Raw genomic sequence first — 19,433 nt, 5'->3', positions numbered from 1 at the left:
GAGAAATTAGCAAGTTCATACACCAATTATAACCACCCATAGGAGTTCAAGCTTTGCCTATTTATAATGTTCCGATATCTAGGAGTGGAGGAAGCAATTATAGCATCCCAAAGACATGCTGTATGCACCTCAAACCACACTATTTGCTCATTTACTCAAGTTCTAGAAAGGGAACTTTATTTTTTAGCTGATTTGCAATTAGTTATCAACCCTTTAGATTGTAGTTGCTTCAATTTTAACTTGATTAATTTTTCCTCTAGATGCTAGCAGAAGAGAAAAACATATCAGCACGCTATGCCGAGGAGAGAGATAGGGCAGAGGCAGAGGCTCGTGAAAAGGAAACAAAGGTCTTGTCCTTGAGCCGATCCTTAGAGGAAGCCCTTGATCTAAAGGATGAACTGGACAGACAAAACAAGCTGCTCCGGGCAGAGATGGATGACCTTGTCAGTTCCAAGGATGATGTGGGCAAGAATGTAAGAAATTATTTAATATTTGTCTTTAAAAATGATGTATACGGTGCCAGAATGTCATTTTCTAACAATATGCATGCACTCCACGAATGCATGTAGGTCCACGAATTGGAACGGGCCAAGCGAGCTTTAGAGCAGCAAGTCCAGGACATGAAGACTCAGATAGAAGAACTGGAGGATGAGCTTCAAGCCATTGAAGATGGAAAACTCCGCCTGGAAGTCAACATGCAAGCAATGAAAGCTCAGTTTGAAAGAGATCTCCAAAACCGTGATGACTCCAATGATGAGAAGAAGAAACTCCTGATCAAGCAGGTAGGTTAAAACCATTACAAATTCAAACCTTACTTTAGCCAAACATGTCTCCTGAATTGCATGGGGGAAAGTTAGAATGTCAGATTTATTTTGCTAGAAGTAGGTGTTCTCATTGTGGTCTTTAAATGTGTAGAGAAAATGAATATGCTTGGGCAATTTTATATTCATGTCTGCAACTATCTTGGGCTGAATATCTTTTTTTTCCCATGCATGGAATTACTGGGACAGGAAAGTACATTCAGCAATAACAGGGATCTAACCTTCCACACTACTAAAAAATGTACCTATTAGAGATTTCCCATTGTCTGTTGTCCTTCTAACCGACATGAACACAAATAGTAATAATAGCCTCTTGGAGGTTCTATCCACTCCCCATAGTATCCTAAACAAAAATGTTTTAGCTTTAATTAAAAAGTTAAAATAAATAAAATTAAATTGGTATTTTTAGGTACTTCTTGATAATGACAGGAGCACCATAACAATTATCCAGTATTTTAGCAATTATGTTGCAGAGTCACTATAACAGTCAGTTAAAAAACCCTTTTTATGCACAAACTCTTTACATGGTTGTTAGGGTCTTTCTGGGGGCTGGCTGACAATGGAATCAATGTACTGATATTTGCCTTTAATATGTCAATAATTTCACATTAATGGTTTGTCACTTCAACTGGGGGCCAGAAAGCATTGACAATTTGACAATCCTGCTGCGCCAGATTAAAAGTCCTGGCAGGTCATATTTGACCCCTGGGTTATAGGTTGGGTACCCGTGCGTTAGAATATATACCCTTTAGGAACACTAGACACATCCCCATTCTGCAGAGTGATATATTTATTGGAAACCTAAATGTCACACCATCTAATGTGCTATTAATTTAGGCTTTAATTATGTTTTAGGTGCGTGATCTGGAGGTGGAACTGGATGAAGAACGAAAGCAGAAAGCCCAAATTCTTGCTGCAAAGAAAAAAGTAGAAATGGATCTTCAGGAAATGGAAAATCAAATTGATGCAGCTAACAAAGGCCGGGAAGAGGCAGTTAAGCAACTGAAAAGACTACAGGTAATAAAAGGGACCTTATTGCCTGTTAGAGAAATATTGTAATAGATGTATGAAAAAAAGGAAGCTGCTTACATAAATATTGTTTAATGTATTTATGATCAGTCCTGCCCAATAGCTAGTATTTTGTTTTTTGCTGGATGTTAAATCTATATTTCATTTTGATTTTTTAACAATTAAATATCTGTAGTCCCAGATTTATTATTAATCCTTTCAAAGTAATTTACTTTTCATCAGTGAATTGATGTTTCATTTATTGTGTCAAAGGATATCTCAATGTAGAGGTAAGTGTTCATAAGCGTTCTTTTCAAATGCTACAATTGCTATTCAACCACATTTGTGTATGAATAGCAAGCACATTTGTATTTTGAATAGGTGTTAAAACTCAAATGCATGCATTTTAATTGCAAACACCATCAGAAAAGAAAAGGCTGGATTCAATCTGCTTTACCTGACTTTTAATGAGCCACGTTTGAGGTGGTACATCGCACAGGAAACATGAGAACACAATGTCTATGGACACTTACCTTTGGCTTGGTGAAAAAAAAATGTTTAAGAATCAGGGTTTTAGGGTTTCAATTGCAGATTTTTCAATATCTGACATCATATATCTTATCGAGAATGATTTGTGTTACAGCTCCAGCTGAAAGAAGTTTGGCGGGAAGTGGAAGAGACTCGCACATCTCGGGAGGAAATGTTCATTCAATCTAGAGAAAATGAGAAGAAGCTAAAGAACTTAGAAACAGAACTCTTACAGCTACAAGAGGTTTGTCATGGCCAGGGACATCATTTCTTCCATCTAGGATTGCTATACATATGCCAAAATAGAAAAATCTCATGCTGACTAGAGCAACCCTTTCATGCCAAAAGAGCATTAATGACTAGATGCTGAAGGGTACACTTAGCAACATCAGCCCAGGTCAAAGCTAGTAGTAGGATGCTGCGGTAAACCTGACAATAATGTATAATTTGCATACCTTGTTTATTTTTTATACTCTATAAGGATTTAAGGCTTTTAATGAGTACAAAGGCAAAAAAATGTTTCTTTGTTTAAATTATTTTGATTTTTATATTCTAAAATCCAATTACACCAATAAACTTATAGCATTTGAGATGAGTACTGAGACCTAAATGTGGCACTGTCTGTCTTCTCCCTGAAGGATTTATCTTGTTTTAATGTAGCCTATGGCCTGCATGTGGTTACTGTGTTAAAACGGATTGGTTCCTAATATTGGGGATCTGAGCTGTCAGTGACAGCCGGCACTTAGTGCAGACGGTGTCTCTCAAAGGGGAAAACATTTATGATCTTTTTCCTGGCATAGAGCATCATGTTGGGGGATATTTATATACAGATGGTGGCAGAAAGGGGCCAAACAGAGAAACATGTTTAGTGTATACAATATTGGTTATACTAGTTGAACACCCTGTCTTGTCTAGATTATGAAAAAAACTTTGTACAAATATGCTTAATGCTCTAAATTTAAATGTATATACCCTGCAACATTACAGGAACTGGCAGCTGCAGAAAGAGCTAAAAGACAAGCTCAGCAGGAAAGAGATGATCTGGCAGATGAGCTGGCGAATGGTGTTAGTGGCAAGTATGTATCTGATTTTCCAAACATATATAGTACAGTAGTTCTGTAAACCTTGGAAAGCAGGCCGCTTCTATCTAGTTAAAATGTAGTATCTATTAGGACTTTCATCTGTTTTTGCAGCACAGATTAGTAACACAAAGGTTTAGGGGTTTACATATTGCTTTATCACCTTACCCAAGTGCCTCTTGCTCTAACCTGTGGTGTTGGGAAGTGTAAAGTAACGTAAATTGGATCGGATTTATTTTTATCATCGAAACTCAGCTTTACATGTGGGTCTTACCTAGGGTGGCCTTCATGAAAATGGTCTCTGCATTCTTGAGAGTAGTACTAAGTTGAGATTCTGTAAGTTTTCCAGTAAAATTGTGCATAGCACTTTGCACCACAGCAGTGTTATGATTTTATTTCATAGAGAGCCAGCGATGATGGTCCTGGGGTTAAAATTAGATATGTGATACAAATAGAAAGATTTCACTTAAAATATTAGCAGATTGATGGTCAAGTAATTGTGACATTCTTTTCATTAGTTTATCATTGTATCATTTTATTACCGTAGGTCCGCACTCCTGGATGAAAAGCGTGCCCTGGAGGCCAGAATTGCTCAGCTGGAGGAGGAGCTTGACGAGGAACAGAGTAACATGGAGCTGCTTAATGACAGATATAGGAAATACACCTTGCAGGTAAATTATATTACTGTATGTAAACAGATACCATATGAACCAGAAGCACTGTACACAGTAGCTACAACTGTTATTTCCTCTGGGCATTTCATACTTGCTGGAAGCACATAATCTGGAATGTTATTGCTGTAGTGGATTGAAGCTAGGATAGACAAGGGATAAGATATGACTTAACGTGGATACTGAAAATATGAAAATTAATAAGAAATGCAACTCATAGTTTCTCATAACAATAAAACACCGGAACCAACACAAGGCTTCCAGCTAGAGAGAAAGAAAGTAATATATTTGAAACCTATGGAAAGAAAAACAACACATATTTCAATCTGAACAACATTTATTTTTAATTTTTTGGCCTTCATGGCTCTTGTAAAAAAAGACAAACATATATGAAAAGTCTTTGTCCAACTAATTACTAGATCCCTTTGGACATCTTGTTGTAACACAATACAGATATAGCAGCATACATGACACAAGTAACAATACATTTGTTGAAATATTCTTTGTGTTTTGTTTTTCTTGTGTTACTTTGTTTAACTCATTTTGGTAACCTATTTGTATCATTTGTAACTTTCATGTATTATAATTGGTGTCTATGTATCTTAAACATGCATCTCAAAATAAAAAAAGATAAAATATTAAAAATGAAAAAATCTGCTATATTAGGCTTACTAATAATTTATCTTTGCAAGAAAGATCGGCAGGGAGATATATGTCCTAAATAAATGAATGACTGAAGCACCAGGACTTAGCAGATAGCCAGCTATTTTCTCTGTAAAACACTAGTAAAATGTTTAAATACTTTTATTATTTTTTGTTCCATGGTGGTCATTACAGCAGTGTAAATAGGCTCTAAGTGCTAGGGTGCAGAGGTGATTTTACACCGCCTATTATTTTAAAATAATGTTTTTTTTAACTTTACCTAATTCGTCACATATTGATTTAACCGTTTTACAAAACCAGCTTTTAATGTACCAAAAACGTATTCCCATAGTACTAAGTTTAAAAAATGAAGAGCAGCTTATCTCTTGTTCAGCGTTGCACAACACATTCTGTTAAAGGCTAAGGTTTTTTTTTATTTTTTAGGTTGTTGTGTTGTTTAATCACACGACGGAGGGCGTTTGTAGACATTTCACAGTGTTAATAACACTTAACTGATGTTTCCAACAGGTGGAGACAATGACTACAGAACTGGCTGCAGAAAGAAGCTTCTCCCAGAAGTCTGAAAATGCCAGGCAGCAACTGGAAAGACAGAACAAGGAGCTTAAAGTGAAATTAAATGAGATGGATTCCACCGTAAGGTCAAAATACAAGATTGCGATTGCTTCCCTGGAGGCCAAGATTGCTCAGTTGGAAGAGCAAATGGAACAGGAATCAAAGTGAGTGTGGACAATGTTTAAAAAGTGTAAAATCAAGAAATTCTGAACTGCAGCTACTGACTCCGAGTCCTCATTCAATTGTTTTTTATTAGCATAAATAAGAATGTAATAGCAAGTGATGTAGCCCATTGTAACCCATCAAATTCATCCATTATCCTGGCTGCACTAAACTGCTGTATCTCTGACTGTTCACAGTAATATTACAGTATAGAAACCAATATGGTGATCATTATTTTGATTTTTCAGGCTAAATTAAAATAAGCTGAACTTCAGCCATATGTGACATAAAGGCCACAAATGTAAAATACATTAATTTACTCACCCATTTCTTCTTTCACTTCACAAAAAAAAACTGCCAAGAAATCTGCATAGGCTGTCTTTAATGTCCTGATTTAAATATAATGCTAGCTGTCATGCACATCTATTGTCTAATATGCCTTCTAAGTCTCTTACCAAGAAAAACTTGCAGCCAGTGTAGTCAGAACACCTGATTTGCTTACCAAGTTAGTGACAAAGTGGAAAATAATAAATCCACCAGAATATTGGTGAAGTGTTACTATACAAACATTGCACACTCTAGTGTACTCAAATCCAGATCCTTTTACCAATACAGCACACCATAAATCAAACTAGTACGTTACTGTGCATTGCAACAAAGGTCCATTGCCTTAGTACCATTCAGAATAAATGACAAAGCAATGCATTTATACTGCAATACAGTACTTTGCAGCAACAGTTGCGCTATGCAACACAAATGTGTGAAAGGACAGTGGACAGCACAGAAATGAGTCAGTAAGTAACATGTCTGACATTTCCATTTTGACAAATTAAAGAATAGTAATAATAAACTGTGACAGTAAACTTTGATCTAGGCTCCCACACCTACCATACTTTTAGTTCTGCTCTCCATCTCGCCTACCCTTTTTAGGGCTCTGTGATCAGTAAGACACTCAATGAAAGTCTGATATACCCAACATTTTTGTATTGTTTGAGACATTTTCATGGTTGGAAAATCTCACAGTCAAGGGATTGCATGAGGAGCCCTTGCTTTTGGAATGTGATTACAAGTTTCATTTGAACTATTCTTCTTACTAGGGAGCGTGTCTTGGCAAACAAACTGGTGCGACGTGCGGAGAAGAGACTAAAGGAGGTGCTTCTACAAGTGGAGGACGAGAGAAGAAATGCTGACCAGTTTAAAGATCAGGTATGCCTATCATTTTAATTTCATTTTATCATAATAAACTGTTAGGGTGACATGGTGGCCTTGTAGCACTAGGGTAACAAGTTTAAATCTCACCTAGGACACTCTCAGCCTTTCTATGTTCTCTCTATATTTGAATGTTTTCTCTCAGAGCAATGTGGTTTCCTCCCACTTCACACATGCCCACTGCAGCTTCTGTAATCTGTTATATGTGGCAGGCTTGTAGTCAACAGTGTGATGCATGTTTGGCTTTAGAAGCTGCAACATCATCATTCTGAAGCTTTACTGAGGACTTTTAAATTAACAGAAGTGGTAAATATGTTTAGTATGCCCTACTTAAGTTTAAATTTTAGCTTTAAGAGGTCCTCCTAAATAATGAATAGAACATTTGGAATTTTACTTTCTTTTGTGCACTTCTAATTTTCATACATGATATGGAGAAGGGGTAAAACTTCTGATGAGATTTCATAGTCTATTTTGTCTTTCACCAGTTCCAGTGACCACACAGTAAGTTAGGAGGATATTCACAAAAGGGACAGTAATGAAAACCACCACCTGGTCTTTTGAAAAGTGATTTGATTTGTGATAACACAGGAAGTGAGGATATATAATTCAGACAGTAGCTGATACAGTAATAAAACAAGACTGAAACTCTGACCTAGCCAACTATTTGAAACTGTACCTAGCCAACTATTTGAAACTGTACCACATTTGCAGCTTCCCATATAATATATTACACGGTAAAAGGAATGTGAATAAATTGTTTGATAGTGTATTGTATTTCTGTTTTACTGGGGAATGCATTTTCAACAATAAACTACCATAGTTTTCGTGTATGTTAGGAGCTTAGGGGTTCTTGTTTGCTTTATTTTCCATGATTTATAATGAAATCCAAGGAGGCCACTTTCATAATGAGTCAAGTTATGCCAGCTCTGAAGGTTATAGATCTCGCCAAAGAAATGACCATTGAATGTTCAAGCAGCTTCAAAAATCTGGAAAAACTGACCATTGAACATGATTCATTTCTTTCATAGCTTGAGAAAGCACACATCCGCATGAAACAGCTTAAACGCCAGTTGGAGGAAGCTGAAGAAGAGGCTTCACGAGCCAATTCCAATCGTCGTAGAATTCAAAGGGAACTGGAAGATGTGACAGAATCAGCCGAGTCCATGAACCGGGAGGTGACCACACTCAGAAGCCGGCTTAGGTAAACTTTTCTATTTTAAATAGTTTTTAACTATTTTTCCATTTGAATTCTTGTAAGATGTATTGGTAACTCATTAAATCACCAAAGTAACTGCCATTGTATCACTGAAAATTCCTTAAATAAGGTTTCTGAATACATCAATCAGATTTTAATGATCTCTTTGCTAATGTATGCTGGGAAACAGAGACTAACACCTATTTTGATGCTATAGATAATCAAATTTTCTGGTATTTACAATTCAATTCCATCAAAATCTGTTTTTTAGTTGCATAAAAGTTTAGAACATGTTGGAATTTTACTCTAGTCTGCGTCCCAGTCTGTCAACGCTTCCTAATATTTATAATAAATATAGCTCTATATATCTACTATCATAAAATTACCCAAAAACATTTTTATAACCAAAATCCACACATGTATAGGTTTTAAATTACTAACCAATCATTTATGGTGCAGTCCTAATTGTCCAAAAAAGACATTTTTTTTTTTTATTTTAGAGCTGCAGAGTTTTAGGTTACTAAATGTTCTCGCCTCTGTTCCTTTCTATCAGTATACTCGCCAGATATAAGTGACCTGTTTTACAGAAAAGGTCAATAGTCACTAAATAATCAAACTCACAATGTTCCTCATTCAGTCTTTCACCTCTTGTGTTCACCTCTCAGTCGGCCATTTATATCACATAAAAAAAGGAAGCAGAACTCGCACAGAAAAAAACCCTTACCCAATTATTGGTAAACATCAGTGAAAAACTTACAATTTGCAGTGTTCTGTAAGCACCATTCTGCTTGAGTCTTCTCACTCACCACCCAAATTCCCAAGAGTGAGTACACAATTATTTTCTGGTAGTGTCATGTTGGCACCAACTCATTTTAATGTATTTCACCACTCCAGACTCCTTTGGAAGCTGCAGTTGTTTTGTATTTTCTGTCATAGTGACCACTGCGATAGGTAAGAAAGTAAGGAGAGTTTCTCCAATAGGATGAGGACAGCAATAACAATCTCCCACATTGTTAATTTGCTTAAGCAGGGCACAGACTGCATTGAAAACCCAGAAAAAAAACAACCAATATCTGGAATTTAAAAAAAAAAAAAAAAAAAAAAGTGATTTTTGTTGGAGAAAACTTTTTAAGGGCTGGGGATGCAACACTTACTTTACTAATTTGAATATAGCATCACAATGATAAAAATGTTTTCCTAATATTAGAACTATAATGTTTAGCAACAAAGAAGGACAACTGAACTCAACCACTGCTCTTGTCATTTCTGTAACTTTAATTAGCTGTTTTTTTCCCTTACATCTTCTCTTTCTCTTGTAACAACAGCAAGTTAGAGCGACAGCAACGCAAGTACGTCCATATGCATGAGTTTGTGTGAGAGATAGATGGCTTAGAAGCTGCATTAACTTCCCCATATACCTACCCTGCCAGACTCCTCTGCAGCACATTGCCTGCATGGGGCTGACACACTAACTAGCTTTTTAGATTTGCTTTTTTGCTGTGCTCTTTTCGTTTGTTTTCCTGTTTTTACTTTCAAAACTTGTGTCTGACAGGTAAGCACTGGGAAATATTTATTAACATTGCTTTTAAACTTAGGCAATGCAGTATAGCTTGGAATATTGAAATGCATCAATAAACATTGACAGTTACCTTTGAATATACAAGTGAATTAAATGTTGGTACATAAACAATGTTTTTTTTAGCAGTGAATATCATTTAAAAAGGTCAACAAAACTATCATCATACAGAAATGATTTCTGTCATCTTGAAACTTAATTTCACTAAAACCGTGTGTAGATGACAGTCAGTGAGTCACTGAAATGTCAGTACTGACATAAAGGTCTGAACTCTGCTTGAAGTGCCATGAGCTAAAAGAGCATTACAGAAGGTGGCATTTATTTTAGTCATCACATCCTAACAGACATTTTTACGTGATCAGCCAAAACAATAAAATCAGCTGCTTAATATTGTGTAGGTCACCCTTGTGCCACTAAAACAACCCGGGCCATGGAGAAAAGGAATTTTTGAGGAATCAGAAGGTGTCCATGGCATAGCTGACTTATCAGGGCAGGCCACTTTTTTTCATTGTGCCATGGTCCAATTTTGACACACATGTGCCTATTGTAGGCACTTTACGTTGGTGAACAGGGGTCAAAGTGGGCAATGTGATATGGTGTGATGTCTGTGTGCACCAACATCTTTCTCACATGGCATCATTATGTTTTTCATCTACTTGTGCTACAGTAGCTTTTCTGTTGGATCAGATTTCCCCCCGCCTATTGTTCCACCCTATGTGCCAGTGACCCTGTTGCTTGTTCATCCATTGTCTTTCTTTGAACCACTTTTGCTAGTACTAGTATTGCTTGAATTTTCGATCTAGCTTAACCAAAGCTGAACAACTATGAGTCACTGTTTACACCAGCAACAGGTTTCTGACATGCCAATTGTTAAAGTAAATAGCAAGCAGCATCCTATTGGGGGGAGTTTGTCAGGGACAAGTACCACAATTACCCAACAAGACCCTCCAGTTGGGGATGTTCTGACCTAGTCATTTAGTCTTACATTTGGCAGTAACTTAAATTCCTTTTTCCTGCCTCCTCATCGCCTTAAAAACATAACTGTTCACTTGCTGTCAAATATATGTCACTCCTTGATGGGTGTCGTTGTAACAAGATTATTATTGGGATTCACTTCACCTGTCATTGGTTTTAATGTTTGGCTGATTGGCATATATTGATATAAAACATAATTGTGAGTGGTCAGGTTCAAAACACATTATTACACTTGCGGTGTTATTGTGGTATGCTGCTTTTGTGTCCACATTAATCAAAGCCTAGCTCTTTATTATTATGTTTGGAAAGTTTTTTATTGTTACTATATTATCAGCGATGGCCGTGCACTTTAAATTGCAGTGAATCAAAATTCTTCAATGGCATTTAAATCAGACGGGATGACATTACAGATGTCAAACATGAACCTTTCATGGATGGAAATACCCTTTTTATAGCACTTTCTTTTTTTTTAAGTTTAATTTTTTATATTTGCCTGTTAGATTTTTGACAGCATGTCTTTTTTTTGCTCTCTCCCTTCTTGCTTCTTCCCTCCCCCAGTCTTATGTCTGACACAGTTGTGTCTTTCCATAGCCATGTGTGCTATGAATAATAATAAAAACATGTCTAAATTTATTACAGTCCAGGTGCTTGTGAGCCCCCAGTGCACAAAGGAGTCCCTGTCTAATGTTCAAAGATGGTATGTCTATGGGCAGGAATGGCAGGACCCCTGCTGGGTAGTACTCACTATACACACAGAGCTGCCTGTGCTTAACCCTGCTGAGTTATCACTATCCACCTCTTGATGTGCATGGCGCGCTTAACAGTTTACTTAACTTAACTATTTGTACTTCAGGATTTACATCCACATATGGTGTTAATAAAACCCAGGGTGTCCCCCAGTTATTGTATGCATTTGTTTAAACATTGATTCTATGAGCCATGGTTTAATTAAATTCCAACTCCAGTCAAAACATTTTCGTTTTAGTTTTAGCTGTAAAAGAAATTTGAAATATATATTGAAATATATATAAAAGTTGAAATATATGTTACTTATTTCTGATTGTGCCTTGTGTCCCCAATGCAGACAGCAATAGAAAGAAAAATGAAGAACATTTGATTCTTGCTAACTCTTTAGTTTTACTACCGGTCCTTATTATGTGATAAATGTAGTCAGTAATGCCCAGACACCATGTCTACCAGAAAGGACATTACATGTAGGACTCTATGTGGACAGGAGTGAGCTTAGGTTTGGCTTCCGTATCTGTATTTCCTTTTGTGATTTTGTTACTACTCACCTAAATACAAAGAATCTTCATGGAAATCATATTATAAAGATGGGTGCAGTTTAGTTTCCAAGTGCTTCAAAGAGGCATCAGATAGGAACTTGTCCAAAGAATTACATTTACATTTTATACTAAGGTTCTTTCACTACATCGTTGTCTGTTAGTCTAAAGAAGGTTATACCAAGATTATTTAATTTCATTGTATGTGTGTGGCTACCTTAAGTCCATGATCAACTTAAAATCCAACTAATGAATTCATACAATAGTGCATAGCCAACTCTATTTTGTTTTTTTTTAGCACTAACATATTACGCAGAGCTTTACAAAGTCCATAGTCCTATCACTAGCTGTCCCTTGGTTTACAATCCAATATCCCTTCCATAGTTTTATGTCTTTAATACAGTCTAAGGACAATTTGGGGGGTAGCCAATTAACCTTACTGCATGTTTTTGGAATGTGAGAGGAAACCCATGCAAACACGGGGAGAAAATACAGATAGCGCCCTGGCCAAGAATTAAATCTGGGACCTAATGCTGCAAAGGATAGATTGCTAACCTTTTAGCCACCATGTAACTTTCTTCCCTTACCCTCCCTGCATCTGTTTTTAGTTTACAAAACGTCTCTAAAGTTGTAGTTACATGGTCACCACTACTTCTTTCTTCCTTGCTCCAGTGTAGATTTGTGGGGGGTTTAAACATATTTGCATAAAATGCTCTAACATGGCTACAATGTGTCACAAACAAGCCCTGAAACCAAGATCAATGCAGAGCCTGTAGTTTGTAGTATATTAGGAAGTTTATCTATGACAGCTGTAGTCTGGAGGAAGAGTAGTGGAGGAATGAGAAAGTGAGGACAGCAAAATAAACTAATTATTCATAGCAGTGGGGGTAATGATCTCTGATAATGTTTGGGCATAACCTTGGGAAAAAAAGATAGAATTGGTCATAGAACATAGACAGTCATACTAATGGTTACACAAACTTTAAAAGAGCTTTGAAATTGCTTATGGGTTGGCGGCTTCATTTTTATCTCATTAATCTTCCTACATGAATTTCTACTTCTTCCATTTTTCTATCGCCTGGGGTTTCACTCCATTTTCATTTTTATGAAATCAAAAAGTATCTGAATTACAGTTAAACCACACATGACATTTAATTTAAAAGAAGAAACAAATGATGAAAAAATCAAATTTCTTTCCTTAAAGGCTCTATTTGAAATCTTTGTCAATGTTTACTTTGCTAGTAAATGTTAAGTGCAATCTGTGAGCAAATTAAAGAACTTGCTTGGGTTGTGTGCACGTATGCCGGGCTGGAGGAGATTTTCTTTGTAAGCCCAGCTGTGTAATAGACAAATTAGTAGCTCTTACTCTCTGTCCTTTAAAGCTGTTATACAATTAAACAAGACATTATTGGATTTATGTAGTTTAAATTATTGGTGCAGTGTAAACCATATGGGGGAGGATTACACATACTTCTCTTTTACATTAACAAGAAAAAGCTCCCTAAACTTAGAAAAACATATCCAGACTTCTCAACATTGTAAGAGTGTCCATCTGTATGGCTATTGCACCACTAAATACAGCCAGTGGGACTGATACTGAATGGGCCTGTGTGATTACTAGGTCATATTTAGAAACCCTGTTCCTATGCAAAGCACCACCCACAAGAACAAGCACAAAGGGCCTGATTTATTAAAGCTCTCCCATGCTAGAGAGGATACACTTTCATCAGTAAGCTGGGTGATCCAGGAGACCTGGAATGGATTTTTCAACGTCATCTTCTATTTGCTAGCAAATGTTTTAAATCCTGGACCAGATCCATTCCTGGTTTGCTGGATCTCCTAGCTTCACTGATGAAAGTGTATCCTCTCCAGCCTGGGAGAGCTTTAATAAATCTGGCCTAATGTGTCAAAGAGCCATCTCCTGCACAGAGCTGCTATTAGGTCTCTACACAACAGAGATTTTGTGTTGTCCCTTTTACACACCACCGCACTGTAGGGTAATTTATGGGCTACAGTTGACATCACAGTATAAATAAAATGGTAAAATAGGCAAAACGGTCGAAATCAGTTGGAGGAATCGGAGCATCAATCATTTGCAATGCCTTGGGTAATGTTTTAGGCATTACGAGAATTCCTGTGTCATAATTCTCCTCCCCCCATGACCTATTAAAAATCTCCCTAATATAAGGGACAATCACAACTCTACATAAAATAAAAAATATAAATTATTATTTATATTTTATTTTTTATAAAAAATAAAATCTAAAATATCACACATGTAACTTCTTTTATCAGTTTGGATAAGTGTCACCAACCTACTGAGATGGGACTAACAAATATGAGAAAACATTTTTATAATATTATACAATCGGTTCTCCACCCTTTGTAGAATTATTTAAAACTGTCATCTACTACTTGCTGGTGAACTCTGTGACTAAAAGAAAAGATGGATTTCTTAATAAAACAATTGGTTTGTGTTTCATTTAGAATGGTATAAAACAAAGTGAGAAAAAGCTCAAATTAACCGTTCAGTATGTTATGTGAAAGTGAACCTCTATCTTTTTGGCAATAGACACACATAGGATCCTAACTAGCTGACCTTTGTGGAAATCCTTTCCATTGAATGTTCTCACAAATCTCTATAGAATCTTGGTAGAGACGTCTTCCCTTTGCTGACTTAGGCTGAAGTAGTAGGAAATGACAAGCTCTGTGCTAATCGCCTGCTAACTAACGAACCTCTAAACTAAGAAATGCCATCAGTTCACAAATAAAAAAAGTTTTAGTGTCTTAAGTAAAGAAGCTTGTAGGATTAAATATTTGCAATATATGCAGTGTGCATAAAATAGACCTTAACCTATCTAGAGTTTTACTTTAATCACTGTTTCTATTTCAGGAGGGCACCGCTTCAGTTTACTACTCGTACCATACGTACAGTGTACCATCTTGAAGGTGTTTCTGATGAAGAGGGAGAGGCACCCAGCGGAGAACCATCAACTAATCACCAACAACCTCAACAAGAGTGACGCTCCTCAAGCAACTAGCAGCGGGTGGATCTTTCAGCTCTTCCCCTCAACCTACAGACAAGCCTTCTTCAGCAGAAACAGATGAAATAGTACATGACTCAACTTACCATTGGGATTGCTACTGTCAACACATGACTTTGAGAGTGACTGAACACTCCATATGAGTGAACTTAATCTTTGTCTTCGTATCTTAGCCATGAATTTCACAAAGCACTTTATCTGAGATGACCTCAAATATCAGCAGAGTGTGAGAATAATTATTGGGTATGATGTGACATGAGATCGCACAATTGGCAATGTGTATAGAAACCCATCAAGGCCTTTTTAATGGTGCTCATTGCAGATTTAACAAATCACCATTGATAATTTAACCTAATCCTATCCACTTTCACTATTTTTTTGTAGTTGTGTGGATTAAAATATTTTCCAAAACTAAACCAAAAGTAAACTTGTAATTTCCAGATTTTATAAACGCCTTCATTTACCGAGGTATGAGAAAAAAAGCTGTAGCGTCTAACAGACAATCTGAAATTATTATTAGTAATAATAATACTATAAGAGCTGTATTCCCATACTGACAGTATATCTATGTGCTATGTTTTTATGTAGGCTTATTGTATTATGTTGTCCTAAAGCCTAACTATCACATTTAGTTTAAGGAGCAAAAAGAAAATGGAAATAACGTTTCTGTGTGCATTACAAACTAACTGTATCATGGATTTCTAGAATAATGTACCTACTACTGAAATGTGAAAGAATATTGATGTTTGTCGTTGGGTTTATGGATTCTAAAAAGGCTGAAGGCCTACTATTTATATTGAGGTCACACAGCTTTGTGGTGAATACGAATATTCTTGAAGAAGAACTCTATTAAAGGTTAATCCACAGCACACTAGAAGTTCTAATTATTTAGTACTTTATTATTATTCTCTAAAACTAATGTACATAGACTACTAGACATCAACATGTTCCAGTCCATAAAAACTTTGCACTCTCTTAAATGGCCGTATAACGTTGTACGTAAGTTATGTGGGGCTTGAATACAACAATGTACCAGATTGTATTATCGTATACAAAGCCATAGGCACCTCATTGAGGGATTATATTTCCATTTAGTTTAGGAGGCATTTATTTGTGTAGTGTTTAAATTGTTATGGCATGTATTCCTTTTTCTATAATACTGGATGCCAAAGCATTTAGTTTATTGTTTGGCTAATTGTCTAGATCAGTGTTTCTTAACCAAGGCTTTATGGAACTCCAGGGTTCTTCCAGAGATTGCTAAGAGTTCCTTGAGCAACAAGCAATTTGTGTCTCGCAGGTCAGTTTATTAGATACCAATGAACATTTTGGCTTCATGTAAAGGTGGCCAGTAAAGTGGGAGGCATTCTTCCTACTGATCATCACACTAATGTACTGTGAGTTGTGGATATAATAATTATAGAAGTGTTCCCTGAAGACCCGAGAGTTACTTCAATGGTTCCCCCATGTTAAAAAGGTTGAAAAACCCTGATCTAGATGTATTTATCCTGACAGCACCATGCCACCTATGATATGAATATAATTAATATGAACAGAGTGTTTTACTCGGCTGTAGACATTACTTGGAAAGTGGCAGCTAGGAGGATAATATGGGTGTTAACCTGTCGCATGGCTGTAATTCTAATCTAATGCCTGGGACAGCATTTTTAAAATGACTAAATCATGTGAAATAGCGTAGCTTACACTGCTTGATGCTCTCTATAAATCTCTCTTCATTATGAGTGAACATAAAACTTAAAAGTTAAGTAATTTATTTTCTCAGCCATTCATTATTTTCTACATTATGTGAAAGGAAGAGGTGATATGATTATTATTGAGGCCTTATTAAACTTTAGTAATTTTTATCTTCATTTTATTTTATTATGACAAACCAAATAAAATGTAGGACCCTCCTAGAAATAAGAAAAGAAAATATGGCCATCATTTACCATATAGTGTTCCTGCTTAGGAAGCTCTTTAGTCTTTGTAACATGCCGGTCAGTATGAGATAATATACTATTCCTATTAAAGCTCATGTCAATACATAATAGGCTATAGCATAGTGGTCAGGAAGAAAGGCTTTAGAGACAGTGGCCAATAATTGGATGAATATGGACAGAATCAGGTTATGACCCAACAAGTGCTATTCTGATTTAGTCAATTGTCTTTCTGCTTGACCATTAAAAACTATTTTTTTTTTACAAATGAGAAGAAGATTTCTAATTGCAGATAACTGTAACCAAGGGCAAAGATTTTGGTCAGATACAGTATGCGGTCAGTAAAAGTATTTTAATAAAATGTTTATTGCAGGGGGGAACAAATATAATTCACCCTTTTAGATTTACATTAATACAAATACCACTATTTGGGCATGAGGAATTTTTTTATTCAGGGGTAGCTTGCTCATAGGTATGGCTCCCTTAATTATGTATCTCTTTCCGGTAAATTCATAGTGAGATTTACCTAATTTATATCAGATGCTTCTAAGTGGAATGCAACATTATTCTCACACACTGCAATTTTTAATATTTTAAATTACGTGCTTGAGACCTTTATGGCATGATATCCAAAGCATAACACAGCAAGGAAATGATATTTCAATATTCTTTAGGAAAAACACTGCACATATGTTTTGCTAAGCAGGTCTTTTTCAGACATAATCATGTGTATAAAGATGTTCCTGCATGACTATCATGGTAATTCGGAAAAATTAGTCATATTTTTCTGTCAATGGAATTTGCAAAATTTATTTTTAAAAATGGTTTAATGGAGATGGCAGGTGTGTTTTTTTATCTTTGTTTTTATTCTTCCATTTGACTTTGTTTTCCTTGTTTATAAAGAAAAAACAAGCAGTAAATGACAAGAAAAATGGATTTTTGTCAAGATGTCCTCCTTCTGGCAAATCTATACATTGAAAAAAAAGATATATGACTTTTATTAAAACATCATCCTAAACATTTTTTGTTCTGGTGTACATTTGTATCCTTTATTCTCTTATTTTATTGTACTGAAATTCAATCTATCTTTACATCTCTTTGTTTTAACATTTGAAATAGATCAAGCCTTATGTTTCTGTTGGTGGTTTTCTTTAAATAATTTAAGACATTTTTTAGTAGAGAAGACGTAATATCAATACCTAGGTATGTCAATTTCTTTTGACACCAGGTAAATGGAAAATTAGCTTTTAATCTATGCACTATTTGTCCTGAAATATTTACGTTTAGGATCGCGGATTAGGATAAATTAATCTTGAAATTAGACAAATATCCATAGTCCTCAAATTCAGCTAATAAGTTAGGAAGGGGAATATCAGGCTGTTGGACTATAAACAAGATATCATCAGCATATGCTACTAGTTTATGCTCTTTTTGACCAATTTTAACCCCCTTAACATTAGAGTTTAAGCGCAGTATTTTCAGAAAGGGTTCTAAGGATATAGCAAAAAAGCTATGGAGATAATGGACACCCCTGTCTAGTACCATTGTAAAGCTGAAAAGGGCATGATAATATTCCATTCACCTGGACCTGAGCTGTGGGGCAATAATAAAGAGACATAATCCACTTAAGCATCTTTGGGCACAGGCCCATATGCCTCAAGGTCATAGATAAGTACAGACAGTCCATCTGGTCCAACGCTTTCTCAGCATCAGTGGATAGAAGCAGGGCGGGCTGGCTGTGTCTGCTAACAATGTATCAAGGAGAGAACTGGCAAAGAATCGTCCCTAGCTTCCCTCCCTGGAACAAAACCTGATTGATCTGGGTGAACCCACAAGGTAACAATATCTTGTACCTTTTAAACAACATTTAACGTTTTGCATCTACATTCAGTAGAGTAATAGGCCGGAAACTAGCACAGAGGGTGGGGTCTTTCCCCGGTTTGGGGACCACTGAAATGTGTCCCCTTACAGTATCTTTTCACATTGAACCCCTTTCTGTTAAGTCATTAATATATTTACCTAAATAAGGAAGGAGAATATCTTGGTATTGTTTATAATATTTCAAAGAGAAACCATCAGGTCCAGGGGTTTTACCACTTGGATAGGTTTTAATAGCAGCACTCAATTCACTCTCCAATATATCTCTCTCTATGTCAAGAAACATTTGTATGGGTAAGATAGACAGCTTCGCTCCATTAAGATATATTTTGATCTTCTACCTACAAATAGAAGCCATTTCTGGTGTTTCCCCTACTCGTATCTGATAGGGATCCTTATAAAAATCCCCAAAAGCAGCTGCCATCTCCCGAGGCATATGAATCAATTTTCCAGACTTATTTTTAATCTTAGGGACTGCTTTCTCTTTCTTAGGGGCATTTGCTAAATATATACCTGTTTTATTCCTCCATTGGTAGAATCTTTTAGCAACCTTAGAAATAGCTGATTCAGCTTTAACATTCAGCATTTCCTTTAACTGATAATGCAGGTTTGACAGCTTCATTGCCCGTGATTTTCATTGTGATTGTTTATGTACTGCTTCCAATTGTGTGATTTTAATCAATAATTCATTGATTCTTTAGTTTCTTTCCATTTTCTTGCGCGCCCCATGGGCAATGAGTTTACCCCTAATGGTGACCTTATGAGCTTTCCAAACATAAGCTGGAGGTGTGTGTTCTAAATCGTTTTCTCTAATGAAATTACGCAAATCAGTAACAATATCCCTATTTATATCAT

General features: G+C 36.1%; 1 protein-coding gene across 8 annotated transcripts in view; it reads left to right on the top strand.

The window, feature by feature from the left end:
- LOC140340396 (myosin-10-like) overlaps window positions 1-17,720 on the top strand; it is a 132,080-nt gene extending 114,360 nt beyond the window's left edge. For 5 of the 8 annotated variants that reach the window (XM_072425560.1, XM_072425564.1, XM_072425561.1 and 2 more), the window contains 11 exons: window positions 261-473; window positions 570-782; window positions 1,677-1,838; window positions 2,473-2,601; window positions 3,345-3,433; window positions 3,984-4,107; window positions 5,278-5,486; window positions 6,582-6,690; window positions 7,722-7,894; window positions 9,214-9,237; window positions 14,616-17,720. In XM_072425560.1, the coding sequence (XP_072281661.1) occupies window positions 261-473; window positions 570-782; window positions 1,677-1,838; window positions 2,473-2,601; window positions 3,345-3,433; window positions 3,984-4,107; window positions 5,278-5,486; window positions 6,582-6,690; window positions 7,722-7,894; window positions 9,214-9,237; window positions 14,616-14,745 (1,575 nt within the window). In that variant the 3' untranslated portion in view covers window positions 14,746-17,720. The remainder of the gene's footprint in view (window positions 1-260; window positions 474-569; window positions 783-1,676; window positions 1,839-2,472; window positions 2,602-3,344; window positions 3,434-3,983; window positions 4,108-5,277; window positions 5,487-6,581; window positions 6,691-7,721; window positions 7,895-9,213; window positions 9,238-14,615) is intronic. The other 3 variants (XM_072425566.1, XM_072425565.1, XM_072425562.1) reach the window with 1 other exon arrangement.
- The last annotated feature ends 1,713 nt before the right edge of the window (window positions 17,721-19,433 follow it).

Source organism: Pyxicephalus adspersus, chromosome 11 (assembly GCF_032062135.1).
Source record: "Pyxicephalus adspersus chromosome 11, UCB_Pads_2.0, whole genome shotgun sequence".
Classification (NCBI taxonomy): Eukaryota; Metazoa; Chordata; class Amphibia; order Anura; family Pyxicephalidae; genus Pyxicephalus; species Pyxicephalus adspersus.
This window is presented reverse-complemented; position numbering and strand designations above follow the sequence as displayed.